At 33.2% G+C, this 26,810-nt stretch overlaps 6 protein-coding genes across 10 annotated transcripts; 2 read left to right on the top strand and 4 right to left on the bottom strand.

Moving 5' to 3' along the window:
• Positions 1 to 1,353: 1,353 nt before the first annotated feature.
• Positions 1,354 to 21,600, top strand: Pdss2 (Decaprenyl diphosphate synthase subunit 2). 3 transcript variants are annotated; one of them, XM_071776299.1, is made up of 9 exons: positions 1,354 to 1,493; positions 1,571 to 1,610; positions 19,074 to 19,445; positions 19,514 to 19,639; positions 19,737 to 19,941; positions 20,053 to 20,319; positions 20,565 to 20,720; positions 20,855 to 20,999; positions 21,461 to 21,600. In XM_071776299.1, the coding sequence occupies exons 3-9, from the start codon at positions 19,111 to 19,113 to the stop codon at positions 21,496 to 21,498; spliced, it is 1,272 nt and encodes a 423-aa protein (XP_071632400.1). In that variant the 5' UTR covers positions 1,354 to 1,493; positions 1,571 to 1,610; positions 19,074 to 19,110; the 3' UTR covers positions 21,499 to 21,600. The 3 variants fall into 3 exon arrangements, with proteins under 3 accessions (XP_071632400.1, XP_071632399.1, XP_071632397.1); XM_071776298.1 differs by lacking the exons at positions 1,354 to 1,493; positions 1,571 to 1,610 and adding an exon at positions 18,213 to 18,401; XM_071776296.1 differs by lacking the exons at positions 1,354 to 1,493; positions 1,571 to 1,610 and adding an exon at positions 18,429 to 18,873.
• Positions 1,596 to 3,305, bottom strand: Bet3 (blocked early in transport 3). The gene is made up of 2 exons (XM_071776305.1): positions 3,065 to 3,305; positions 1,596 to 2,333 (listed from the first exon to the last, which is right to left on the bottom strand). The coding sequence occupies exons 1-2, from the start codon at positions 3,101 to 3,103 to the stop codon at positions 1,836 to 1,838; spliced, it is 537 nt and encodes a 178-aa protein (XP_071632406.1). The 5' UTR covers positions 3,104 to 3,305; the 3' UTR covers positions 1,596 to 1,835.
• On the bottom strand, positions 3,604 to 7,558 carry LOC139811857 (uncharacterized). The gene is made up of 9 exons (XM_071776290.1): positions 7,419 to 7,558; positions 7,161 to 7,267; positions 6,903 to 7,057; positions 6,605 to 6,823; positions 6,392 to 6,511; positions 6,031 to 6,266; positions 5,881 to 5,950; positions 5,331 to 5,797; positions 3,604 to 5,182 (listed from the first exon to the last, which is right to left on the bottom strand). Exons 1-9 carry the CDS (start codon positions 7,478 to 7,480, stop codon positions 3,961 to 3,963), a joined length of 2,658 nt encoding a protein of 885 aa, XP_071632391.1. The 5' UTR covers positions 7,481 to 7,558; the 3' UTR covers positions 3,604 to 3,960.
• On the bottom strand, positions 7,526 to 14,600 carry Abcb7 (ATP binding cassette subfamily B member 7). 2 transcript variants are annotated; one of them, XM_071776292.1, is made up of 12 exons: positions 14,236 to 14,600; positions 11,664 to 11,915; positions 11,390 to 11,597; positions 11,113 to 11,279; positions 10,741 to 11,019; positions 10,488 to 10,662; positions 10,262 to 10,419; positions 9,984 to 10,147; positions 9,734 to 9,863; positions 8,771 to 9,046; positions 8,426 to 8,693; positions 7,526 to 7,664 (listed from the first exon to the last, which is right to left on the bottom strand). In XM_071776292.1, exons 1-11 carry the CDS (start codon positions 14,401 to 14,403, stop codon positions 8,442 to 8,444), a joined length of 2,229 nt encoding a protein of 742 aa, XP_071632393.1. In that variant the 5' UTR covers positions 14,404 to 14,600; the 3' UTR covers positions 7,526 to 7,664; positions 8,426 to 8,441. The 2 variants fall into 2 exon arrangements, with proteins under 2 accessions (XP_071632393.1, XP_071632392.1); XM_071776291.1 differs by lacking the exon at positions 7,526 to 7,664 and having other exon boundaries at positions 8,174 to 8,693.
• A 310-nt stretch (positions 21,601 to 21,910) lies between the features above and the next one.
• Positions 21,911 to 23,643, bottom strand: LOC139811864 (uncharacterized). 2 transcript variants are annotated; one of them, XM_071776302.1, is made up of 5 exons: positions 23,457 to 23,643; positions 23,143 to 23,341; positions 22,871 to 23,066; positions 22,522 to 22,758; positions 21,911 to 22,370 (listed from the first exon to the last, which is right to left on the bottom strand). In XM_071776302.1, exons 2-5 carry the CDS (start codon positions 23,294 to 23,296, stop codon positions 21,911 to 21,913), a joined length of 1,047 nt encoding a protein of 348 aa, XP_071632403.1. In that variant the 5' UTR covers positions 23,297 to 23,341; positions 23,457 to 23,643. The 2 variants fall into 2 exon arrangements, with proteins under 2 accessions (XP_071632403.1, XP_071632402.1); XM_071776301.1 differs by having other exon boundaries at positions 23,143 to 23,301; positions 23,457 to 23,642.
• Positions 23,644 to 23,855: 212 nt separating this feature from the next.
• LOC139811861 (nudC domain-containing protein 1) lies at positions 23,856 to 26,221 on the top strand. Its single transcript, XM_071776295.1, has 4 exons — positions 23,856 to 24,091; positions 24,198 to 25,176; positions 25,352 to 25,722; positions 25,879 to 26,221. Exons 1-4 carry the CDS (start codon positions 23,980 to 23,982, stop codon positions 26,076 to 26,078), a joined length of 1,662 nt encoding a protein of 553 aa, XP_071632396.1. The 5' UTR covers positions 23,856 to 23,979; the 3' UTR covers positions 26,079 to 26,221.
• The last annotated feature ends 589 nt before the right edge of the window (positions 26,222 to 26,810 follow it).

Below are 26,810 nucleotides of genomic sequence, written 5' to 3'. Positions count from 1 at the left end.
TGCAGTACCATTTCACTGTAAAAAAGATATATATAAGAATGTTGTATAAATTAAGATCTCTGATACATCCTCGCCACTATACATAGACATAATTATAATTAAGATATACATAAGTTGGGAAAAATGTAACTGAACAATGTAAATATAAATTATATTAAATAAAAAAGATCTAATGAGTAACAAAAGTTTGACCCCACACACACACACACACACACACACACACGTGTGTGTGGATTTTCTATTATTATTCGTCACAAAACAAATGTAATAAAAAATTGGAAAGTTGAAGTCTGTTGGACATTCACACGTAAAGGAAAACGGGCTAATTAAGAGCTAATCGCTGTTGACCGTGCGAAAAAAACGGTGTAATAAAAAAATTTATAAATCATTCGAGATAACAAAATTGTCACATCACTTACACAACACAGGAAAAAGATTTCTGTAGAAATATATTTTCATAAATTTTACAGTACTATTTATATTACGGGGAGGTAGTTCTTACAAATATATACAATAATATATAGACAAAACAGGCAATGTACATTATACAGAAATTCTGTCTTTGCTTATTGTCTCAAACTTTCACATTGCACAATATATCCACTTTGGAGTTAACTATCCTTATGGGAGGCCTTACATATTTGTCGCAGCAACACTTCAGTTCATTCACAAAGTTGAAAGATCCTAAGCGACTGTTGCAATACGGACAATGTAATTTTCCCTTGGTCCAAGATTCCTTCAAAAAATAATTATTCAGATTCGTATTTCATATACATGTACACGTGTGTTTCTAAAATCTTGATAAGGTATACTTGATCAATGACATCCATAATCCAATCTGGTACATTCTCTGGAGTCATATACGAACAGCAGTCAGATTCGTCCGTCTGACACCCTGACCCTACATCCGTTGCTTGCTGCTTTACCTCGTGGTGGGCATTAAACAAGATAGAATCACCCTTGAAAAGAGATTTACAGCAATGCCTGCACCTCACTTCCATGATACGAAGGCAGCGGTATAGAGAATACCTGAGGAACAATTTATTATTGTCAATTTCATTGTAATTGATTGATGAGAATGTCTTAGAAAATGTTGGATAAATAAAGCTTATATTGCGTTACAAAAGCTATGAGATGACGACAGTTGCTTACCAAAAGTGCGTGTAATGTGAATAGCTCCACTATAATTATCGGTATTTTAATAACAATTATTTTAATAACTGTTATTATTATCGGAATATACGTTTCTCGAAATTGCGCTTCACATACAATTAAAATAAAGAAGAAAGTAATGCATATTTGCAGTAAACATCTGGATCAAATTCTATAATGTTGCTCTTGCATTAGAGTTCCAATAGGAACATAACCTGACCAATACTGAACAGATGGAATGTTGCACTGTGCTCTTTGTGAGAAAACCATTAACCCATCATCTATTATCAATTTATCTACAAGAAGGAAGATAATTTTCAATACGTTTCACACATAAGAAGGTAAAACAAGATATATAATACGGTCACATATATAAAAGAGATTAAAAGATAAAGATATTCTCTTTTAATCCTAATAGGATAGGAAATAAACTCGGGAGGCGATTTTAAACAAACGTGGTATGTATTGCCTGTCTCACTATCGTTGCGACATTAACATGAGAATGATATCCATATATATTACTTTTAATCGAAAGTTTTGCGGAATGCAAGCGACGGGGAAATACACGCCTAATTGTTACAATATATCTTAAACCTAAAGATACAAGATACTTTTATCATTAGAACGATATACACGATATCGCAGATATCGTTTTGCACATATTTAGATAATTTAGAATACGTTCAATCCTCGCCCGCTGGTATCGCGTCCTCTAGCCTCTTGACAAACTTCACACGCAGTTCGGTCACATTGTCATTCTTAAGTTGATCCTGCACGAACCAGCAGGCAATCTCCATCTGCACCATTTCGCAGGCTCCTCTGAGCACGCCGGGCAGTATGTTACAATACTTCAGGTTCGAATAATTATCCGGCAATTCGACGAATTCCGTTAGCGGATTCGTCTCGAAGCACAGGGAGAACTCGTCGCCGCCCGGGCTCCAATTCGTGATCGACGGCGTTATGCCGAGGAATATCTTGAAGCCGCTCTGAATCTTCTCCGCCGTGTCTCTGAAGTCGTAGCATCGACCGGAGCCGGTGCGCGCCAGAAAATCCTCTATCAAACGTATCCCAATGTTGTATCCCATTCTCTCCAGCTGCTTGTTAACGTCCTCCACGTTTTCATAGTCCTGGAGCAACTGGGCCACGAGTGAGCCGTAAGTCAGGGTGAACAGTTCAGAGTTCTATAACGTGAAAGAGAATGTTGCTTGTAGCTTCAATCTGAGGTCGACGCAAACGTACCTGCCTTGAAATTATAATTATTTATAACAAGACAACCAAGTTTAACAATGTTAGTATCATTGCAATTCTGATGTTTTAAATTAATATTGATTCTCACAGAATGATCAATCACTGGGATTTGCAAAGATATATCTATATTTTAACAATAGAATTATTGATGATTAATGTATGTACATACATGCATCTACTTTTACTATTTGAATATATGTATGTGATATATATATATATATATATATGAAATATACAATATGATACATTTATATGGTGTATATATGGTATATATATATTTATAAATGTATGTGCACACACACACATCTTTGAAAAAAGGAGATAAAAGGGAAAAATAAATTGATCAATTTAATCCTTTATGTATTAGTCAACGAAAGTCAACGAAAAATTTCAGAAAATGCGTCGTTATAAATTTGAGTAATTTTTAAATAAAAATACAAAATACAAACCAATAATTCTGACTGTTCTATTTTATAAATCTATCCTATAAAAAAAGATGTCTAATGTTAAAAGATATATCCTATAGAATACATGCGGTCATAACCTCGAAATTTCGTTCGATACTAATCGCGTATTCGAAACGGAAATAAAAATATTAAGCGGACTCTGCTAACGGCGAGCCGATATTACATAAATATTTCATACAAAATAATGCGATACTTGCCACTTTCTTTGCATCGAGTTTCGTTCCCGTTCGTGACATGTTGACAATTGACGACGAACGGCCCTATTGGTGTTGAACCACTATCTATAGTAACTATAATATATACTTACTACGTTTACACGAGCGTTATTTCTGTAGTAACTTATGATAATTCACTCGTTTACGGAGTAAATTATCGTAAGTTACTACAAAATCCCGTTTACGGGAAGGAATTATCGTAATAAGTTACTACTTAGAAAATTTCTGAGAAAATATGAAAAATTTTTTCACCAGGGCAATCAAGATATAAGCCGGTCTCACAGTCTCCGATTAACGTGATTCTCCGATTAAACTCACTCTGCATCTCTTTCTAACTATCCCCCTAGAAAGAGACGAAGAGTGAGTTTAATCGGAGAATCACGTTAATCGGAGACTGTGAGACCGGCCCTTATATTCATGTAATCGAATCTTTACGATTCATATACAAGATAATCGATACGCATGATACAACGAAAACAACTGGTTTGGTTTTTGAAAAATAAATGTTGCAAACTTGACGATTATTTAAATTTCTTTTTTTTATTTATTTAAAAAATAACACATACTTTAGTTTCATTTTACTTCATAACTTTAGTTTCATTTTAATCAATAGAAAATAGACTATAAGAAATAAAGTAAGATACATTGCTGCTTTGTTATTTATTTCTGAGGAAACATATCTCTGATATTCAGTAGCATCCTCAAACGAGTTGCAAACCTCGATACATCAGAAAAAATATATAATGTATATATTTTTTTCTGTAAATATTTCATTTGTTCGACAAGGTTCGCATGTAAAGCTTAACAGAATTAAGGAAAGCGAGAAAGTCGGTTTTGTGCTATTTATTACGATCCTTAACACGACCATTTCTAAAATTTCAATGCGATTTACTACAAGTGCCTCTAGCTTTACTTTCTATGTGATTGTCCTCGAATATATCTCTAATAATATCGCGCTTCGGCTTTGAATGTGCAGGCAAACCGCGATGTAGATTCTCCATTATCTGCATTCTGCTCGTGTTGTGATTCTTGAATCCTTGGCTTAGGAACTCGATATTCTCGTTGTCGTCGATAGCTTTCATCGTGGCCAATAGCTTTTCTTTGTTGAAATTATTTATCTTCTTCTTATCGCTTGCTTGTTTTATCTCCGTCATTTCGCGTTTTGCGCCATTACCCCGCTCAGCCTGAGATTCAGGAACATTGTTGGGCAGTGCATTGACATCTGAGGCGTTTAATTTATTCTGGGTTTCTATATTGATGTCATTTTTGTTTGACGTTTCTTCATCACTGTGGCATATCACGCTGGGCGTCTCGTCCGCCTTGGATCCAAGATATTCTTTTTCCAAATTATACACTGGTTGATTCCTGCCATCCGAACGATTTATAGTAGATTCCTCTTCATAAGGTTGCTGTGAGCCCTTCTCGACTTCTTTCTCTTCCGAACTGGGCAAATCTTTCATTTCTTCATATGCATTGTCCGTATCATGATAAACCTTGCCACATGACATGTCAACATACACTGGTTCTTCTAGATATTTTGTTTCTTCCTCTTTTGTGCAATCTTCCTTTTTGATGTCTGTAGAGGAATCGTCTATTCCGTTACTTTCCAAAAGTTGTCGCTTCTCCAGCCACATCTTGTTTGAGTTTGAAGATTGTTGAGGAACTTCTGTACTTTCGATGTTAACATCATCCAGAGTATTATTAGATATTTTCTGTAGCTGTGCATCCTTCAATCTCTCAACAGACTGTTCTGCGATGTCCAAAGTGTTGTATTCCGAATGAGTGACACCATTAAAAGTTTTTTCACTAAATTGCTCTTTGGCGTACTTAGATAAGCTGGTTTGAAAGCCATTGCTTTTATATTCAATGGAAGAATCTCCATTTGTATTTATCGCTCCTTCGGGATCAACGTCAGAACCGCTGTCATAAAGATCGTTGTTCCTACGATGCAATACTTTCGATTTACTCTTGTACTTGTGCTTTTGAAACGTTAAGCCTCTTGCTAGATGTGTGGTTAATTCTTCTTCCTCGTCGCTGTACTCTGCCTTTTTCATCACATCGTCCAAAGTATCAGAGGTATCATCTGTGCTGTTAATCAATCTGTAACAGATACAACGTGAGGATTATAGCACAAAAGTAGAGGATTGATATTAACTATACGAATAAATATGCTACGTAAGAAGATTTAATTATTTATATAATGTTGCTTTACATGATTTCTCAAGAAATATTCTTGTTATATGTATACCTTGCGAACAATTCTCTAGATTTTTTCGGGGTACCGTAAGACTGAATGTAATATTCATTCTCACTCTCTCCATCGTCGGATGAATAATCGAATTCAGACCTCAGTTCTTTTTGCAATTTTTGTGAATTCTGATTTTTTATTCTACTAAAGAATTTCCTTAATTTGCCACTTTCACTTGGCTCGTTATTTAACTCGTCTCTCTCCAATATTGTTTTATAATCTATCGATGTGACTTTATCATCATCACGCGCTCTCGCTTCCAGATCTTTTGGCCTAAATCTTAAATCATCCATAGAATGAGCACTTTTACGCATGTGCGGTGATCTTTGTAAACGAAACTTTCGTATCTGTTGCAAGCTTGCCATTGTTTCTGACTTTAACTGATCTATTGAACGATCGTGATTAACATTATTCGTTGGCCGAGTTATTTTTTCATCGTCATTGAATTCCACTATGTCAAGTGACGGCTGCAATTACGTTAGATTTATAGAATCATTGTTAATGCTTAATTATTTTACGCTTAATCACATACAAGTTACTGTACGCTCACCAAATTATCCTTTGGCATATTATTTTCACTCCTTTTACCTCTGCTAGATACTTTAATTGGATTAGAGATGCTGAAATATAGAATATGTATATAAAAAATTGATTTTCTATATTATTGAATGAAAAGATGCGATAAATATGACTTTTGTACCTGACATCTCTGAGATTTGTAAGAGAATGGCTACCTAGATTTTTCTCTTTGCTAGAAATTGGCAATTGACCATTATAATATAATCTCTTTTCTCTATTGTCTAATAAACATTCTAAGCTTTTCAATTTCTCTATCGTCTCTTGTAAATTCTTTTGTGTCTCCTTGTGTTTAGAAATCTCGACATGTAATTGATGCTTCAAGCTCTTAGTTTCGAGGGCAAGTTTTCTGTGTAATAGCTGCAAAAAGGAGATATTTTAGCTAAAGTCATAGGTTCGCATAATTAGTGTGCTTTATTTCTGCTATCTATGTAAATATAAAATCTGTGAGAAGTTTATCTTTAAAAATAAATGTTGGAAATTACCTGTATAGTTTCTTGTTGCTGTTGCATCTTATAATTCATATCGGATAATTGTAACTGCAATTTCTCTCTCTCTTCGAGATTTCGATCTTTACTGAGTTGTAGTAGATGCTTATTTTGTGACTGTGAAAAAAAATTTTGGGAAATTCATACGGACACGCGTTAAAATAAAAAATTCATAGTTTATTACACAAATGCATTAATGGAGAAACTCACATTCGCTGAATAAAGTTCATTTTCTTTTTCTTTTAGCAGGTTGCACGTATCCTTGTGCAATTCCTTCAATTTCTTATATTTCGTTTGAAGTACTCTCAATTCTTCGTGATGTGAATTTATAAGCCTCGGTAGTTCGGCATTTGCGCCTTCATAACGCCTCAATGCAGAATCTTGTCTTTTCTGCAATGCCTTCAATAATCTGTTTTCATTTGCTAGTTCCTGCAAGGAAATTTATTTCATGTTAAACAAATAGCTTTGGTATTAACTACAGATATGTCAATGTATCTTCCACACTTACATTGAGATGATAGTGTGCGTCGGCTAATTGATTTTGTAACTGTTTAAAACGAAGCATTTTGGCTGACATTACCCTTTGTCCGAGAGTACTTTTATTACTAGATTTTGGTTCATCCGATAACGATTGCTGTTTCATGCTGTTTCTATATGGCGCACCTATACATATTATATATATGTACGTTATAATTATCGATACAAATTAACGAGTAATAATTATAAAATAACGAGTGTATTTTAACAAGTATGTCTTTATACAAACCAGGCAAGGGATTTAAACATTTTTTGCTCGATAGAAGTAGTGTATTTCTGCAAGGAGATAGCTTTTTGGATTCCAGCGCCGAGTCTTTTGAACAAGGCTTTGTTTTTCTATAATTTACATATACATATCATATATTTAAGAGATATGAAATAAAAGTTTTCTTTTAATCTAAAATACATGTATTAAACTTAACATATCTTATCTCTTTGTCCAATATTACGTCATGATTTATATAGATACTCTCGAAGTTTAATTTACCTAGTGATTGTTCTATGCACATTAAGTTGTACTACTGGTAAGATAGAAGCTTCAGTTTGCATTTTATATTTATACGCAGCGTATTACAACTCGCGTTGTAATTGCGTAGAATCCATCTTTACAGTATCAAATTGTCAGAGAGAACTGTCAAACGCTCATCGCAGGCTAGTCGGCGACCATAATTGTTTCAAATGGTTGTCAAGGTAACATCTGTGCAAGCATTAGTAATCAATGCTTTTCATTAATCTAAAATAAAATAAATTTTAGGACTAAAACATTTTAGATATTAAGATTTTTATTTATTATTTATTGTAACTCAAATTGGATCCATAATAAATACAAAATTGAATTTTAAAATTGAATATATTGTATGCATATTCAATATATCTTAATTAATGGCTTCTTTGTTTTGCCTGAATACATTTCGCAAATAATTTTTATGAATATGTTAATATCATCATATGAGAACGAATTATTTAATAACATTTTCCAATCAAAATAAAAAAATTTATGTACTAACAGAGAGAGAACCATTCATATTTTATTTACAGTTAAATTATATTTCGAACAATAAATTACATATTTTTCATAAGTTTTGAAATATGTTACAAGTGAAAACATTTGGCAACATCTGGCTGACTTAAGTATGTATATACGTACAAATTATCATAAAATAATCTGTATTGTTGTCAATTGGCTGAAATATTCATGAGAATATATGTACACAACGAAGAAGGCTATTTGTAATAAGTTGATTGCAAGCGTAACATTTGTTTATTACTAATGTAATATTAATATGTACACTGACTTTGTAAAACAAATATTGTTGTCTATCTTTAATACTTATATTTTTATGCACAGCTCTGTAATATTTTGTTATCACGAAATTATTTTTGTATATCTCACGTATCTGTCAAATCCTAATTATGAAACAACATTTGTGGCAATTAATTCCTAGAAAAGACTAAGACTTTCATTCAGTGTTATATGATAAATAGTATCTTTACCTAGATCATCCTATCTTTAATTAAACTGTTCAGCTTGACTCTTCTCTTTTTGTTCTTGAGATCTTTTCATGCCTAAATATTGGGTTTCCCACAATTTGTTATACAAAGAATTTGGTACAGATAACAATGACTGGTGTGTGCCCCTCTCGACTAAATTACCCTGATCTAGCACAAGTATATCATCGGCATCCATAACTGTCAACAAACGATGCGCGATCACGATTGAGGTCCGTTTTTCCGTCGCTTTACGCAGAGCGTCAAGTATATTCTGTAAAAAAAATTATTTATTAAAAGGATGTAATATATTAAAATTATACGACAAAATACAGCATTTCTGAAACTTGCATGTTCCGTAATGGAGTCCAGTGAAGAAGTAGCCTCGTCAAAGATCAATATAGGACTGTTTTTCAAAATTGCTCTGGCAATTGCAACCCTTTGTTTTTCTCCTCCACTTAATTTCAAACCGCGTTCTCCTACAGGTGTATCGTATCCTTGCGGCCATTTCAGTATCGAGTCATGTAGATTTGCCATTCTCGCAGCTTCAAAAACTTCGTCGCGCGATTTTCTCAAATTACCGTAGTGCAGATTATAAAATATACTTTCGTGAAAAAGTACCGTATCCTACAATTTCATTTTTAACATATTGTAAAAAGCGCTGGAGTATTTACGCATAAAATAAATTAGCTTTAATTATCAAAAACAAGTAAAGTGTGCAAGTAGAAACCTGCACATTGCTTCCTCATAGTATCCTTGATCACGTACAAAGCTGAGTCTAATCAACTAAATCTTAAAGAATTATATATGAAATAGGGGTAGAAAAGACTAAAAAATATAATAAAATTAGAAATAGATCGTCGAAATATTGCATTTAAAAAAATTTCGGTAAACCTTTTTTTAACAGAAATCGGTAACCCCTTTATTATTAACAATTTTTATTAATTCTATTATATTCTTCAGTCTTTTCTACCCCTATTTCATATATAATTCGTTAAGATTTGGTTGATCAGTTCTGGAGTTATAGAAATTTCTGTAAATTTGGCACAGACATACATACACACATACCGACATTTTTTTTAATGCAATATTTCGACGTTTTAAAACACTTTGAACATATTGACATTAAAAACTCAAAAAACAATCTTTTCTTTGGTATTTCTTTTCTTCTACCCCTATTTTATATATAATTCTTTTAAATTTGGTTGATTAGAGCCAACTTTATACGCAATCAAAGGTTCATATACGAATTTACGAAAACAAAGCTTCCTCTATGAGGAAGCAAAAAAGAAAAAAAATAGCATAAGGTTTTACCTGTGGCACAATCGAAATGCATTGTCTTAGGTCCTCTAAATCAACATCTTGAATGTTGTGACCATTGATGTAAATATTGCCGCTCTGTGGTTCAAAAAATCTATACAACAATCTCACAATTGTAGTTTTGCTAAAAAGATAAAAGGATATATGAAGTAATTATGTTTATAAATAATAATTATTGAATAATATTAATGAATTTATGATCAGTAACCTGTGTTAAACAATTTATATATACCTAATACCTTACCCACAACCAGATCCTCCAACAATAGCAACCTTCTTGCCACTCGATATAGTGAACGATACATTGTTAAAAATAGGCTTTCCTTCGACATATTGGAAATTTACATTTCTAAATTGAATTTCCGACAAATCTGGCGTCACGTGAAATCTTAGTGCATTTTCTTTTGACTGTTAACACAAACCCGAAGATTACTTTGTTTGCAAGATATAGATTATATGTACATTATATAAATATGAGGATAGATGAGACTCTCAATATACTTCGCATCCAGGTAATCTTACTTTAATTGCAGTGTCCGTTGTCATAAGGGCAAACATAGTTTGCATGTCGATAAAAGCTTGTCTTACTTCTCGATAGACAGAGCCTAGGAAGCCTAAAGGAACTGAGAGTTGGAATAACAAAGCGTTCACCATCACTAAGTCACCGACAGTCATAGTGCCTATATATAAAAGAAATAAAGATATAAGCTTTGATTTTTCTGGAAGTATTCTATAACTTGATAATAACCATTTACGATATTTTGCGCCGCCAGTACCATGATGAGGCTCAGCGCACCGCTGAAAATGGCATTCTGCCCGAAGTTCAACATCGCTAAGCTCGTGCTAGTCTTGAGGGACGATGTTTCGTATTTCTTCAAAGATTGATCGTATCTTTCCGCTTCAAACTTTTCGTTGTTAAAATACTACGGCAGAGAACATATATAATATTTTTAAAATTTCTTTAAAAGGAATTAAAACGAATTTTACATCCTATTACTGACCTTTACTGTTTCGTAATTGATGAGCGAGTCTATCGCTTTGTTGCCTGCTTCATTTTCCGCTTGATTCATACGTATTCTGAATTTGGTGCGCCACTGTGTAACAGTTAATGTGAATGCAGCATAAACGCTCACGCAACCTAACGCTACGGCCGCGTATTCCGGTCCACATTTTATCCCTAATATTGCGCTAACTAATGCTAGCTCAAATATTGTAGGAACAATGTTAAACACCATGGCGTTTAAAACGAAATTGATACCACGGCTACCACGATCGATTGTCTGAAATGGGTACAACGTTTTTTCTAGCTATAGCACACAACTTTTTTATATTGTTGACTAGAAAATAAAAAGTTGTTGAACCCCATATATTACCTTCGATAAAGCACCGGTCTGTCTGCTTAAATGAAAAGCCATATCGAGATTGTGCAGGTGCACAAAAAGGTTTTTCGCTATCTTACGAATAGAGTGCTGTGCGACCTTCGCAAAAACCGCGTTCCTAAGTTCGCTGAAACCGGCTGCTCCAGCCCGTGCTATTCCATCTGCAAAGAAGATTACAGTGGAATTATTTAAAATCACGTATGATTACGAGAATGTTCTCTTGTGCATTAAAATATTAAGATATTCTAAAATAAGACATTAGTATCCGTACATCCAACAAGTAGTGATGTTGCTACGGTCGCGACTGTTGCAGGCGCGGTTGTTAAATCCATCACAGCACTGCCGGACATTGCTGCGGTATGGGCATTTAAAATGTCTATCGCATACTTGAAAATAAATGGCACAAAAACATTTAAGATCTTAGCTCCTACAAGTAAACCCATTGCTATTTTCACTCTTTTCCGGATTTCTGGATCATCCTACAAAAATGTAGTAAATAATATTTGACATCCTGCTTAAGCTATAAGTAATACAATATTGCTTACTTCTGGCCAAATGTATCTGAGCATAGCTTTTAACATGTCCGTACTGGTGATCGACGGTTTATCGCGTAAATCAATGGCATCTCTGCTCAAACCAGAGACGCCAGGATGAAAGCAGTTTCTTTTTTGTTGGCCAGGCTTTGCTCCGGTTAGTCCAGTAACAACCGATACAAATTTCACTGGCGGCACGACAGATTTAGATTGCGGCACATTCTTCTTCTTCTGAGCACGATCAATTACATTGCCGCTGCAACACTACAAAATACATAAGATTTTATTTTTATATATAATCGATGTATGCCACAACCACGCTAATTATATACTTATAAACATGTAACAGATGTATTCACATGTATGTTTCATCTAATTGATATTGAAGGAATAATTGAGATGTAAAATCAAATGATAAACTGATCATGTTACTTTCGTTTTGCATAACAAAATATATGATATGATAAATTGTTATGAATTATTACATATGAAGAAATTCGTTACAAATATTTAGCTTTTTTTTAAATTACTAAATATATATATTACACACAATGGATAAGTAAAAAAAAATTACAGGAATACTTTTATCACCCTATTTATTCTATCACAATACTTTGTAAAAACAAAATATCTTACGTTTAATGAAGTTATACATATGTACAAAAAGCATTTTCTGAATATACTTCAAATTTTATTGTACAGATTATTAAAATATTTAATATAGTACAGCTTTTCCTATTTTTTCCATGTGACTAAGTGCCGCATCTAAGATATTAACATACTCCTCCACGAGATTAATCGCGATTGAAAAGCTCGGGCTCTTAAGTTTTAAATTCCTCATATTACTTAAAGCACATGTATACTCTGTTCTCTTCAAGCTCAAGATACTTATTCCTAACTTATTGATTGTACGCCATTCATCTGTGTCAAACGTTTCGCCATATATCTTCAGTTTCCAACGGTCCTTCTCCAATTTTGTACTTACTACAAATAATGTCATTGTCGCGTTATAATTCAGACCGTCGCGAGTAAATGACATACCCTTGTGAAAACTATTGAATGTAACAAAATCTAATTTATTCCTCGAAACGTCAAAACATCTCTGTACGTCAACGACGTCAAATTGGATTTCGTCCAACGGATTGCACGGAATGAAAAATCCGTAATCGATGTACAACTTGAGACTGTCGTGTGCGCCGTAATTAATAAACACTTGCGTTTCCTCGTCAAACGGCTTTAAAGTAACAATCTGATAAAACTGATTTTGATAATCATCAGTGACAGTAGATACTTCAACGGTGGTATTTACGTCGTGATTAAATAAATCTAGGAAGGGCGCGAGAGCCAAATTATTAGGCTGTTTTATGTTAAATATATCCTCTTTGCGTACTTTAGTGTCTATGTATACCGCTCGTGTATTGACAACATAGTACGCCCATTTATATTTTGCAAATGTCATTATCTTTTGCAGATGCATATCGCAATGAGCACAATGGCTTTTATTAATATCCAGGCATTTTACAATTTTCATTAACAAAGAAAATTCTTGTTGCAATTGATGGGCTTGATAAAAGGGATGCGAGATGAAGCTTGGCAGCATTGCCTTCTCTTTGTTGGAACAAAAATCTGGATTCGTGAAAGACTGCGGCAGTGTTTTCAGATAAAGATACCACTTCGATCTCATTCCTAAATGTGTTTCGTATACGAGAAATGTCGCGAGCATACATTGGGAACTGAAGCTATTAGTGGTATTATACAGGAATACAGTTTTAATATCACTCTGCAACAAGACATCTGTTGTTAACAGTATTCGAAGGGGTAGTTGAATCAGCACTTCGTTACTTTCTATGGGCTTTAATGTTTTTAAGCCTCTGCCTGTTAGAAGAAAATGCTCTGGTATCAAATAACGAATAGACACGCAGTTTTCGCTTAGAAGCCAGGATTTTAAACGTATCAAAGACTCGTCAGTGTTCTCATTCAATTTTATGAAACTAAGCCTCCTCTTCTGGCGGCGTTTTCTCGACGTTCGCCCCATTGCGTACACGCAGATATTATATCTGTAGAAGCAGTAACAAAAACTTTTATTGCAACCATGTTACCTGTAATAAATCTTCAAATCCAATTATGATTATCGCGTTTTACATATTGTATTACATCTCAACATAGATAAAATTTGTAATTGTATACTGTAGGCTCTGTGGAAAATCCACGAATATAAGAAAAGCGAACTAAATGAGAGCCAGATGCAGTAAATGATGCGCAAAAGTTCTTTAAATTTTAAAATAACGCCTAATGAAATTTGTGTGTAAAATCTTGAAATATATATAATACTACACAAGACAACTGTAGTATTTGCGTCTGTATTTGTTATTGATTGTCTTACAGATAATAAAATACAAAAAAAAATAATAAGATTATAATAAATGTATACAATATAAAATATTATATATAACATATACATAAATAGCAAATATGCACAGAATACACGTATACATGTTTATGTAATTATATAATTAGTAATTATTGCGTAGGAGCTTGTGTCACCGTGCGACATTTATAAACACAAAATTGTTGGATGTATTACCCTGACGCCGAGAGGAAGGAACACGGGATTACGCCCGGCAATGTGGAATCTACTAGATAATATTAATCGTGTCCCGATTCCGCTGCTGTATGTATTTCTCGTCAAACACCACAGTTTCTTGTTGTGCAGCACCTCGCGCGGTAGACGGCCGTACAGTACGCCTAACATATTTTCCGGTTTTTTTCTTTTTACTGTTTCTTTTCGTTTTATCGTGAAAATGTTAACTGGATACTAAAATATATGCCATTACGAACCGAAAATATATATACACATTTATCGTGGCGATCCTGTAATCTGATGTAATCATAAAAATCATAACCGCGATATGGATCAGCCGTGGAACATGTGATAAAGCATGATGTATGTATGTACATACATATGTATGTACATATGATACATACACGGCATTCAATCAACACAACATAATAAATGTTAGTGAAAACAGCAGGTGTGTATTATTGTATTATATAAAATATTTTCTTATTATAATATGTGAAGATTGCAATAAATTCTATTTACAATATCTTTTTTTAACAGCAAAAACAGTTTTAGTGAGTCCGAGACCAATTTGATCGACACTTCAATGGAAAATAAAGCAGAAACATGTTTTATGCAATCTTCAAAAGAAAATGCTAGGTATAATTTTATTGATTTCATGCGTATTAACGACTTCATTGCTGTACAAGAAATTATTGCATGTTGTTTTATATTTTTATTTCTTAAATATTTTTTACTTTCAGCAGTACAAGTGATGATACAATGGTAAACACACAAAGTAATTCACAGACTGTTATGTCTGAGCACTTAAGGTAAACAAAATTAATTGTCTGTATGATTATAAAGCATCAGCTCAAATATATATATATGTATATAAATATTTTCATGTCTAAAAATTACTTGATGTTTACTAGGATGTGTATATATATATATATATATATATCTATATATATCATATATATATATATATAGTAAACATCAAGTAATTTTTAGACATAAAATATTTTATTGCATATTGCAAATTTTTTTCAAATTAATAGATAATATTTTTCAGATTACGAGATAAAATTATTCAAGATTTGATGAAAAGACTAAGCCAAACAAACAAGGTAAACGATTTGCTTAAGAAACAAGTAAAACGATTGCAAAGAGAAAAGACAAGAGTTACGAAACGTGTAATAAAGAAAATGTCCATAATGTGCTCAAAAGGATATTCACTCCGAAGCAAATTGACGTTTTAATGAGTAATGAAAGAAAAAAAGAGTAAAGTGGGGTCTTGAAGACATATCTGCTGCAATAATGTTAAGAAGCTTGAGCCCAAAGCATATCGTTTTTTAAAAGAAAATCACTACCCGTTACCAGGATTATCCACACTTAGGAACTGGGCATCTCGCATGGAGTTAAAAGAAGGAATTTTATGTCATGGGTAGCGACTGTTGCGCGTCCCTAGCGGCCCCGAACAGAACCTTCCAAGTCGTGTATCGATGCGATTCAAAGATCGGGTGCGTATGCGAGTTGTAAAATAAATTTTTTAATAATCCTTTAGTAAAACTTAATTGATTATGTTGGAGGTGGTTTGAGAGCGTATGTTGAAGAGGAGAATGTACTGAAGGCAAAGCACCCAAACAAATCCGAGCTTTTTAAGCACAAGGACATTATTTTTATTTCCTCTACTTTTTTGGAAATTATTACAATATACATAAGGTGGTTTGCCTTCAGTCTTCAGTACATTCTCCCCTTCAACATACTCTCTCAAACCACCTCCAACATAATCAATTAATAAGTTTTAAGCGGGGAGCACACACTTCTTCACAACGCATAATGCGTAAGCATAAGAGAACTGATTGGTCTATTTCCTTATGCAGGCTTGCTTAGAGCTGCAAAGCTGCTTAGGAACGGCTTTTCCCAAATTTTAGCCAAATTAATTAACGAATCTCATTTCACTTATGCTCGTTTTAATCAGTAAGATCAGCCGCAAGCTGGTACAGAGCCAGATTTTCCATTTTGGCTCTTAAGCCCCTTGCACAATGCCAGGCAACAGGCAATAGGAACAGGAAATAACCAAAAAATCGTTAATTACAACCTAAAAAATTCAAATGCTATGATTGGTTGGCAATAGGCAATAGGCACAGAATTTCCAACGTGACGGAAACTCTGTGTCTATTGCCTGTGTCACTGTTTATTCTGCATTTATACATGATTTCTGATTTCTATTCCCTGTTCCTATTGCCTGTTGCCTGGCATTGTGCAAGGGGCTTTAAAAAATTTATAATAAATAAAATACGGACTCGCAGCTAACAGCGTTATTCATAGTCGGATCTTATATCTACAATCATCTTAAGTCTGGTCAAAAGCAGTCTTAAGACTCCGTCCAGCCAATCAAATGACTGTATTAGCAACTTAAGACATTACTTAAGACGGTCTTGAAATAAGATCCGACTATGAATACCGCCCTAAGCAACCCGACAGAGGTCGGTAGTGTTACTCCGGTCGACCCTTAAGCCCCTTGCACAATGCCAGGCAACAAGCAATAGGAACAGGGAATAGAAATCAGAAATCATGTATAAATGCAGAATAAACAGTGACACAGGCAATAGACACAGAGTTTCCGTCACGTTGGAAATTTTGTGCCTATTGCCTATTGCCAACCAATCATAGCATTTGAATTTTTTAGGTTGTAATTAACGATTTTTTGGTTATTTCCTGTTCCTATTGCCTGTTGCCTGGCATTGTGCAAGGGGCTTTAAGACGGTCTTGAAATAAGAACCGACTATGGCCGGTATTTATAATCAGATCTTATTTCAAGACCGTGTTTAAGTAATATCTTAAGATGCTAATACGACTTTGTGATTGGTTCATAACATATTAAAATCGTACTTAAGACGATCTTAAATATAAGATCCGGCTATGAATACCGGCCATAGGTCTACAATGCGAGTCGTAAAGTTGTGAATCATAAGAATTGACCAATCACAATCGAATTTGAGAAGAATAATCGACTGTGATTGGTCAATTCTTACGACTCACGATTTTACGACTCGCATTGTAGACCAATGAGTGCGTTGGAACAAGCGAGAGACATTGGCCGGTATTCATAGTCGAATCTTATATTTAAGTCCGATCTTAAGTACGATCTTAAGATGCCATTAACCAATCACAAGCCGTATTAGCATCTTAAGACATTACTTAAGACAATCTTAAAATAAGAACCAATTATGGCCGGTATTTATAGTTATTTAAGACCGTCTTAAGTTCAATCTTAAGATGTCATGAACCAATCACAGAGCCGTATTAGCGTCTTAAGATATTACTTAAGACGATCTTGAAGACTATGGCCGGTATTCATAGTCGGTTCTTATATTTAAGACCATCTTAAGTACAATCTTAAGATGTCATTAACCAATCAGAGCCGTATTAGCATCTTAAGATATTACTTAAGACGGTCTTGAAATAAGATCTGATTATGAATACCGGCCTATGAATACCGGCCATAGTCTTCAAGATCGTCTTAAGTATGTCTTATGCTGGGTCTACAATGCGAGTCGTAAAGTCGTGAATCGTAAGAATTGACCAATCACAATCGAATTTGAGGAGAATAATTGACTGTGATTGGTCAATTCTTACGACTCACGACTTTACGACTCGCATTGTAGACCCAGCATAAGACATACTTAAGACGATCTTGAAGACTATGGCCGGTATTCATAGTCTTCAAGATCGTCTTAAGTAATATCTTAAGACGCTAATACGGCTCTGTGATTGGTTAATGACATCTTAAGATTGTACTTAAGATGGTCTTAAATATAAGAACCGACTATGAATACCGGCCATAGGCCTAGTTTACACCGATCTCTTGATACGCGTATCAAATAGTATATTTAAACTGATCAGCCAATAATTAGACTTATTTACTAGTTATTTACTATTTAATACGCGTATCAAGTGATCGGTGTAAACTAGGCCATAGTCAGTTCTTATTTCGAGACTGTCTTTCCTTCCACTATGGTGAAACCGGCCCTAGGATAAGCCGTCTTCAATAACGCTACGGTCGATGCTCATAAGTGTCATATGCGCAACGTAGAGTGTGACATTCTAGATTCACAATACGATTTGAATAATCGTCAAGCTGTTCACGATATTCCTTTTAATTTAATCCGTCCAACCGATTGGTAAGTGCCTTAATGAGTGCCACGAAAAAAATTCGTTCTTATTTGTGACTATTGCATTGCCGTTAATTTTTACGTGCATGTGGATAACATATTTGACCTATTTTTACATTTCCTGCAAATATTGCAAGAGATTTAATTAGATCTTTTTTCTTTTTTTTTATTGACGCATTATTCAGCCTCTCTTTTTGAATTTGGCTATGAAAATAAGAGACCCACATTTTAAGGAATTTTTGTGGATAAACATAATTTTATGTTGACACAAGAAATTTGTTTAAGGAAATTTTATAAATGTTAGATTAATGTCAATGACTGGTGAAGATTTTTAGGTGCTTTCAGTACAAATTTTTAACGTAAAATGATATATTTCTTTCTAAATATAAGCGATATGAGCGTCCGAGAAATTTTGGAAAGTTAGGTCAGAAGAGAAAGTTTTAATGGTTCACATACCTCTTCTGTTAGTCCTCGAGTATAGGCATGTAGTTTCTAACTACATTATATTTAAATTCATGCCAGTTTAGTATTATGTTTGACAATCTTTATTTCTGTTTTATTTCGGTTTATTTTAAATAATTTTTATTACTGTCTTGACAATAGAGAGCAATGAATTTAAGCTAAACCTATGCCTATACTTACTGTCAACAATTCTGATCAATTGTCATAATATTTTTTTAGAATATTATCTACAGTAGTTCGCAAAATAAGCTGGACAATGTCTGCGAATACAGCTGTGTTCAGGATTTGGAAAGGAAGCAGTACCGTGACTACATTTCTATGGAAATCACATAAAACTTTCCAAACTCACAGAACAGTTTGTATTTCTGCGCAAGATAGATTTTACTTTAGTAATGTTAATCAAGCTGAGAACAAGGTGGCAGTGAGTCAAAAGACGGACTGGAATAAAACTATGTCAGAGGCAGAGAAGATCGTTGGATATCCAACATCCTTCTTAAGTTTAAGATGGTTGTTGAGCGACGAGATTGCCAATGTTGCATTGCACTTGAGGAAGCTGGTTGGATCGAATCATCCCGTATTGAAAACAGCAAAGTAAATTATCATAATGATGCTTTCCTAAGAATTAGAAGCTTTATTTGTATATCTTTTTTTCACAACAGGACCATTATTTATAATGGACGTAATACGCAGGCATTTGGTCTCATTTTGCTGTTAATTTCCAAAGCTGCTGGTCACTTGAATGCAAAATCGATAGAAGAGGATAAAGCTGCAGGAGTATTACACAGGTACACTATACATAAAAATTTAAACGCCCACACCGACAATATGAAAAATATATACTAAAGAAAAAACAATGAATTAAATATGTAAACTATATTTCAGTCAAAGGGCATTGGCAGAAATAACAGAGATGATACGCACTAGCAACTTGATACACAGAGGGCTGGTAAACATAAATACAGATACAGGATCTTTGGAATCTTCAGAATTGAACAATATAACTTTCGGCAATAAAATGGCATTGTTGTGTGGTGATTACTTGCTTAGCAATTGTTGCACCGAATTAGCAACTCTCAAAAATCAGGATGTAAGTGTACTTGCTATTTGTCTTATTTATGCTGTTAATTTATTGCAAGAAAACGGGAATATTGTTTTTAAATTTAAGATGCTTGTAATTAAAAAAAAAAAAATCTTTCAGCTTGTATTATTAATATCGTCTGCATTAAGAGATTTGTGTCAAGCAGAATTTGTAGCACGCAGGGATAATCAAAACTTTCCTATACCGTCAATACCACCTGAGGATCGTACAGGCTACGCATTGAAGGAATGGACGCTTTTAAATACTTACGGGGCTGCATCGTTGCTCGGAAAAAGTTGCCAAAGTACATTAAAAATAGCTGGTCATAGCAAAGAAATAGAAGAGAAAGGTTACGAGTTTGGCAAACACTTAGCTTTAGCTTGGCAGGTAACATATCCCTTTCTAAAAAAGGCATGATTTTAATTAAAATATATATTAAGTTTATATAATTTTTGCAATAATTTTGTAAAATACTAATAATATATCTTATTACAATTAAATACTTGGAATAATATTTTGATTTTACTTCTTTTTTATGCCATTATATTTATTTTTTTTGTGTTTTTAAAATAAATATTTTCTTTATTTGTCTAATATTATTTATAAAATTATTTTGCAATACATTTTTACAGGCTTCCTTGGACTTGGGTTTATGCATCAACAAAGATAAGGGAATTTTACATAATTTGTGTGCAGCTCCAATTATGTTTCACGTTGAACATGATCCATCAATTTTGATAGAGCTCGATAAAGGATTGGAGTCAGTTGAGAATGTCGATTATTTAAAGGTTTTTAAAAAAATTGTTTAATAAAATTTATTTAATAAAATTTGTGAATAATTAAATTAATAGCTCTCTTTATCGTATGTTCAACTGAAGTGTTGATTAATGTTGATTAAATGAATAACGTTCTATGTATATAGGTGCTTGAAATTGTCGCAGCTGGTCCAGGCATTGGATTAACTAAAGAGCTCGTGAAGGAGCACTCGCAAAAGGCAATGGAAATCTTAAGTGTGTTTAAGGAAAGTGATGCTAGAAAGGCGTTATCCAATATTATTGTTGCCATAGGTGACTTTTAACAAAAAATGTTCTTTATTGTTTATTTTATTGCTCAGTGAACAATTTTTAAGTTATATATTTTATATATTGTATATATAAACAAAATTATGTAGGAAAAACATTTAAGATGGATTAGGAGAAATTAAAAAGTAAAAGTTAAGTTTATTATATTATAAAATATTTATTATATAAGTCGTATATTATTATAAATATTTAAATGTATTTTTATATGGAAATCAGATATTTTGATATGAAAATGTTGTTCGCTTTTCATATATCTTTTATATATATATATATATATATATATATATATGTATGTATGTATACATGTTAAATTTTTAAATTTTATAATATACTGTAAAAACTGATATTTATTTAAATTTTGTAAATATAGCATTATTTTTTTTAACATCTTTAATTAAAAAAATTTTGGTACTTTATAGACTAGAGAAGACTATTAATAATTTCAGCTTGCAAAGCCAAGGACTTGGTTTGCAATTGTCCTTAAGGTTTCTATAGTGCAACTCTGTAACTCGTTATAAAAGTTGAACAAGGACAGAGCACGCTGTTTGTGCTAATGGCCCTACCACACTGGACGCGATGAGCGATTAAGGAACTATGAAAATTCTTAATACTACTTTTTCTAAACATTGTACTTTAGGAATCAGTAATAATAGACATAAAACCCTTTACAGTTATACAATTTAAGCTTCTGGTATATTGAAAAATGTATTAACTCCATTTTGACAAAAACTGGAGACATGATTCTTCGCCTCCAAGGTACAGATATACATATATATATATATATATAAATTGTATAACTGTAAAGGGTTTTATGTCTATTATTACTGATTCCTAAAGTGAAAAGTTTCATGTAACTATCTCTTTCTATTGGTGTTGAATAGAAAGAGATAAACTTTTCACTTTTCAGGTTTCTGTCCTAGAGGAAAAGATACATAATCGATCCCGTGATCAACCCAGTTTCGCAGTGTTGTTGCACACGGTAATGGAAATTTTTTTACGTTTCTTAAATACCTATAAGCTTTTGGGCTTAATGATCGTAACGAAATGGCTGACATAATATCTTCAGATGACCATTTTACATGATTCTTTGCCGATGACATTAACATTTTAATCTGGCTAGGTGTAAATACCTTACGCAGAGCATCGATGGCTATTGTGTCTGCTTCCTTATGTCTATTCTTTGCCATTGTCTTAACTTCTGCTTGCAACTGTGCAACTTGTATACTTAAATCTTGAGTCTTTTCTTCAAGATTTTTATTTGTATCTAAAAGTTTTTGGTTCTGTTCTTCTAACTTTCTTAATTGCATCAACAACGTTTCGACATAAACATTTGAATTATTGCCAATCTCTTGCACTCTGTAAAATGCATAAAAATATTTTAATTTAATATTTATTTTAATATTTTTTAAAAATAAAAAAATTTTTTAAATCTTTATTTATTGATTTTGTTATATTTATTTTTTTATTTTTTAATTTAATAATTTTAAAGAAACATTTAGCTACGTACATCTCTTGTTGTACCGCTTCATTTTGATCTTCCATATTTTGTACAGCTGCTTCATCTGTATTTTTTGTAACTTTTTCAATAACTTGTAGAGTATTCTCTTGCATATCCTTTACAGCTTCTTCCATATTTTGTGCAACGTCTGTTTCTACATTTGTTACAGTTTCTTCTTGCGATAAATGCTGTTTTTGTTGTGCATATTGTACAAGTTCTATATATGTAGGTACAAATGACTTTACTCTGAAATAATATATGTATAAATATCATAAAGTATTGAGGAACTCATTTTTGCTCCCTGTACCGCATAGCGCGCGATCAATTACCAATCTTTTTTTATCTAGAAAATACTTACGGTACTTTTATTTTTTTGTTATTTTCCTTGCTCTGCGACATTGTACCTTTTCGTTTCTTATCCAGAATTAAGAATTTGGTTGGAATACATCCCTTTTTTAACCTTAGAACTTCTTTGGCTGGTTGATTTATTAAACGTGGGTTTGTCTTCTCAAGTGAAAAACAATTTTTCTCAAAATGGATACTGCATATCCTTGCTATAAGTATATTATATTATAATATAACATATGTATGTGACATTGTGTTGAGTTCAAAGATGAAACATTAACTTACCCGAATCAACTTTCATATCACTTTCTTTTCTCTGACAGGCATTAAGCCATTGCTGACGAACAGCTGTTTCTTTCGGAAAGCTGAAATACTTAATGCTTTTCGTTGCGTTATGATCCGTACGATTCTTGCAGTTTTTTATACAACACGTCGGCATGGTATCTTCTCAAACAAAATACAATATATATATTACATATAATATCTAGAAAAAATCAATCCAATATGATATTTTGGTATTTTTGACTTAAGTTTATGTTTTATAATTTATTAATAAATATATATTTATAATGTTTTACGGTAGATATTTATTTACGAACCTTTATTACGAAATGCGTGTAACGTGGTTATACCGTGGCAACGACTAAATAATATCTGTCTATGCCCGATCTACAATAGCTGTAGTAAGCTGTAGTAAGCCTCAAGATGTAAGAAATTGACCAATCACAGTTGATTATTCTCCTCACATTCGCCTGTAATTGGTCAATTTCTTACGGCTTGAAGCTTACTACAGCTTACTACAGCTATTGTAGATCGGGCACTACCATGGGAGGAGTCATGTTCCTTCTCGCATCTCGGACCAGTTCTTGATTGGTCAAAGAAATGCAATCAACGAATCAACGTGTCACTTTTCCGTAAGAACAAGAAGTTTATTGGCTATCGCGTTTCACCGCGCGGCAAGTGTTTCCGCGTTCCGTGTGCAGGGAGCCATAAAAACGTTCACTGTCACTAACTGTTTATACTATGACATAAGTCCCCATGGAACCCACTTCACCCTAAAAATTATTTTCCATCTAATGAAATACCTTTTCCTGATATTATTTTATATTAATATAAAAAACAATGACAGAAATAATCGAGTTACGTCCTAATAAAAGTTTGATCAACTCGTCTTTCGAAAAGTATCAATTTTTCAATGAGGTTCCCATAATTTCTGAAAACAAATTAAGGAATCGTAAGTACATACATATTTGTATTATAAAATATTATATATATATATAACTATATGTCTCTGGCATATAATCAAAGAGTATAGATCTTTTAACAGAAAAATATTTCAGACGTATACAGATTAGAGCCAAATCATAATCAAGAATCCTGGCTGGAAGCAAGACTTTTCGCTTTTCATAATCATTTATTTAACAACGTTTATGACATGTCGTGTTGGTTTATTGATGAAACTTCGGCCGTTTGGCGTCTGGATAAAGATGGTTCTTTGAATCAAGTATATAAATTACATGAAGATACACAGTCATCGAAAATAACATATAATCCATCGATCGGATTTACCTCAAATAATATTGTGGTGATTTCTGATGGTGCTGAAAAGCTGCACATATTGATAGGATATACTGGGGAAAATAGGAAGGTGTTTCTAATGAGTCCCGAAAAATCTGGAATCATCATGAATATCCAATACATAGAAAAGAGCTCTAAAATTATCGTAACTATGTGCACTATTGTTGCAAATGATAATCAGAAGAAATATACGCAGCTTGTATTACTGTCATATGGCTTGTGTGTGGAAAATGAAATAACGAAAGTTTATGATATAGATAAACAGATACTGAAAGTACAAGGTACTGTGGACTATGCCTATGTAGAAGAAAATGGTAATTATTTGCATTCCATTTGTCAAGATAATATTGGTTTTGAGAGTGAAAATACACAAGAATCTGAAACCAAAATAGAACAGCCAAGTGTTAGTTCGCAAATAAAAATTCCAAAGTATTATTGGTCACAAGATGAAGAATCGCTCACCGTTTGGATTAAAATACCGAAACAGCATAGCGATAAACGACCTAAAATAAGCGTTAACCCATTAGAACTGTCTGTTACAATGGACAATGAAATATTAATACAAGGAGAATGTCAACATAGATTGGAGGAAAATATGACAACTTGGAGGCACAAAGAAGATACGTTACAAATCGATCTAAGCAAATGTGAAAATGGATTAATGTGGAGAGAATTAATTAAAGGTGATACAGGAGGCGAATGTTTACCCAATGAAGCTCTTGCTGCAGAAATTCATGCGAGGTACTTGTTATGAAATTGCTACATATATACTCATGTTTTAATCTCAGCTTTACTTTAATAATATTAATTTTACACTTAACTTTTCATACATTTAATTATTTTAATTCATTATTATATTTCATTATATTCTTATAATTACTCGCAACACTATATGTATAATATATCATTTATACAGGCTAGCACATTTATGTACAGACCAACAAAGTAATAGTGCTGGCGGGGATCAACCTTGTGTGGGATTCAATGCTGAACAATTAGAAGAATGCGATCTCGAGGGAAAAGATAACTTTTTACAAAGGATTAATCTTCTCACGCGGGCGACCACACATCTAGCTAGATTAGGGAGCAACAATCACGTGTTGTTCACGTATAAAAGAAATCATGGACAAACGGTGTGCCTAAGATATGATCACGACGCCTGCATTTGGGAAATGGACAATGGAAACAATGATGCTCAGTGGAACCTAAGACACGTTCACAGCTTTCCTGGATTTGGCTACGTCGAAGCTAGCAAGACCAATAAAAAGTTTTGCGTGTCTCCGATTGGTAAGGCAGCAGAGATATTTTACGAAGATATTTCTCTGATTTAATAAAAAAAATAATAACTATACATAATAGTAATAACTCGATTAATTTTATAAAATTAATAATATTAATTTTATTTAATAATATTACCGTAATTATATACGCTTTTTGCCACAGATGGTTCGTACATAGCTATAGTTGAACACACGAGACACGTGTTCTTGTACGAGAGGCCTGATGACGGAGCAAAGTCCGCCAAACAAAGAATCGTAGACCTCGATTGCCAAGCTTCCCCCATTATGGGTGTCGTTGCTACAAACGAATACCTGATTGTACTTTCGAAAGATAAATTATATCGTTTACAAATCCGTACGTGATAATTGTGCTGTCTGTAATTATCACTGGAATGGATAAACAATAAACATCTTTTTAAAATCATGTATAGCCATATTATGTAGGAGTAATTATTACATACGTTTTTCATACGTAATTATTACATAAATTTCTTTGCAAAAGAAAATGTTAGTATATATTTATATATATTTATTGTTAACTTCAGCTACATAGCCAAGAAGTGGACTTGGTTTACAAATAACCTTAATCATTCATCCTTCCATTCATACACTACTATCCTAACTTACAAGTAACTATTGCACATATTGATACACATTGACCTTCTATGTTTTAATCCAACCTTCTTTTTCGCTCTTTTTTCTCTAACGCTGACCGTTCTCTATATAATCTTAACAAAAAAAAAAAGTTAGTAATACGCAATATATTGTATAATTTATTCATCTCTGCTTAGAATTTTTTTCTTCAATCTACAAATCAGATTAAATGGTTTCAATCATATTTAAGTATTAATATAGCATTTTAGTATGAAAATGTAGTGTTTCTGGTACATTTGAATTGTCGGCGATGACGCATTGCGTTCCTATCATACGCCTGAGGCCCGATTCTGGAATTAATAATCTTATTAAGAATCTATTCGAAAGAGAAACATATCCGGGGGTATTATCCGGGTACCTACCCGGTTATCCGGTTTTTTTTTCGAGGTCTAAGTTGTTTTCCATTTACATCAAAACTTAGATAATTCTCACTTGTGATGT

Source organism: Temnothorax longispinosus, chromosome 4 (genome assembly GCF_030848805.1).
Source record: "Temnothorax longispinosus isolate EJ_2023e chromosome 4, Tlon_JGU_v1, whole genome shotgun sequence".
NCBI classification, from domain to species: Eukaryota; Metazoa; Arthropoda; class Insecta; order Hymenoptera; family Formicidae; genus Temnothorax; species Temnothorax longispinosus.
This window is presented reverse-complemented; position numbering and strand designations above follow the sequence as displayed.

Excerpts from the sequence above, each read along its gene's own strand:
- Bet3 (XM_071776305.1), bottom strand. The coding sequence starts at position 3,103 with ATGTCACGAACGGGAACGAAACTCGATGCAAAGAAAGTG. Across the intron at positions 2,334-3,064 it reads AACTCGATGCAAAGAAAGTG|AACTCTGAACTGTTCACCCT; the intron begins GCAAGTATCGCA and ends TTCACGTTATAG.
- LOC139811857 (XM_071776290.1), bottom strand. The coding sequence starts at position 7,480 with ATGCAAACTGAAGCTTCTATCTTACCAGTAGTACAACTTAATGTGCAT. Across the intron at positions 7,268-7,418 it reads GTGCATAGAACAATCACTAG|AAAAACAAAGCCTTGTTCAA; the intron begins GTAAATTAAACT and ends TGTAAATTATAG. Across the intron at positions 6,267-6,391 it reads AGCAACAAGAAACTATACAG|CTATTACACAGAAAACTTGC; the intron begins GTAATTTCCAAC and ends TCCTTTTTGCAG.
- Abcb7 (XM_071776292.1), bottom strand. The coding sequence starts at position 14,403 with ATGTTAGGCGTACTGTACGGCCGTCTACCGCGCGAGGTGCTGCACAAC. Across the intron at positions 11,020-11,112 it reads AGACCGGTGCTTTATCGAAG|ACAATCGATCGTGGTAGCCG; the intron begins GTAATATATGGG and ends TACCCATTTCAG. Across the intron at positions 10,148-10,261 it reads CAACGGACACTGCAATTAAA|TCAAAAGAAAATGCACTAAG; the intron begins GTAAGATTACCT and ends TTGTGTTAACAG.
- LOC139811864 (XM_071776302.1), bottom strand. The coding sequence starts at position 23,296 with ATGCCGACGTGTTGTATAAAAAACTGCAAGAATCGTACGGATCATAAC. Across the intron at positions 23,067-23,142 it reads TGATATGAAAGTTGATTCGG|CAAGGATATGCAGTATCCAT; the intron begins GTAAGTTAATGT and ends ATATACTTATAG. Across the intron at positions 22,371-22,521 it reads GAAGCGGTACAACAAGAGAT|AGTGCAAGAGATTGGCAATA; the intron begins GTACGTAGCTAA and ends TGCATTTTACAG.
- Pdss2 (XM_071776296.1), top strand. The coding sequence starts at position 18,836 with ATGGTTCACATACCTCTTCTGTTAGTCCTCGAGTATAG. Across the intron at positions 19,640-19,736 it reads GCTGCAGGAGTATTACACAG|TCAAAGGGCATTGGCAGAAA; the intron begins GTACACTATACA and ends ACTATATTTCAG. Across the intron at positions 20,320-20,564 it reads ACTTAGCTTTAGCTTGGCAG|GCTTCCTTGGACTTGGGTTT; the intron begins GTAACATATCCC and ends ACATTTTTACAG.
- LOC139811861 (XM_071776295.1), top strand. The coding sequence starts at position 23,980 with ATGACAGAAATAATCGAGTTACGTCCTAATAAAAGTTTGATCAACTCG. Across the intron at positions 25,177-25,351 it reads GCTGCAGAAATTCATGCGAG|GCTAGCACATTTATGTACAG; the intron begins GTACTTGTTATG and ends TCATTTATACAG. Across the intron at positions 25,723-25,878 it reads GTTTTGCGTGTCTCCGATTG|ATGGTTCGTACATAGCTATA; the intron begins GTAAGGCAGCAG and ends TTTTTGCCACAG.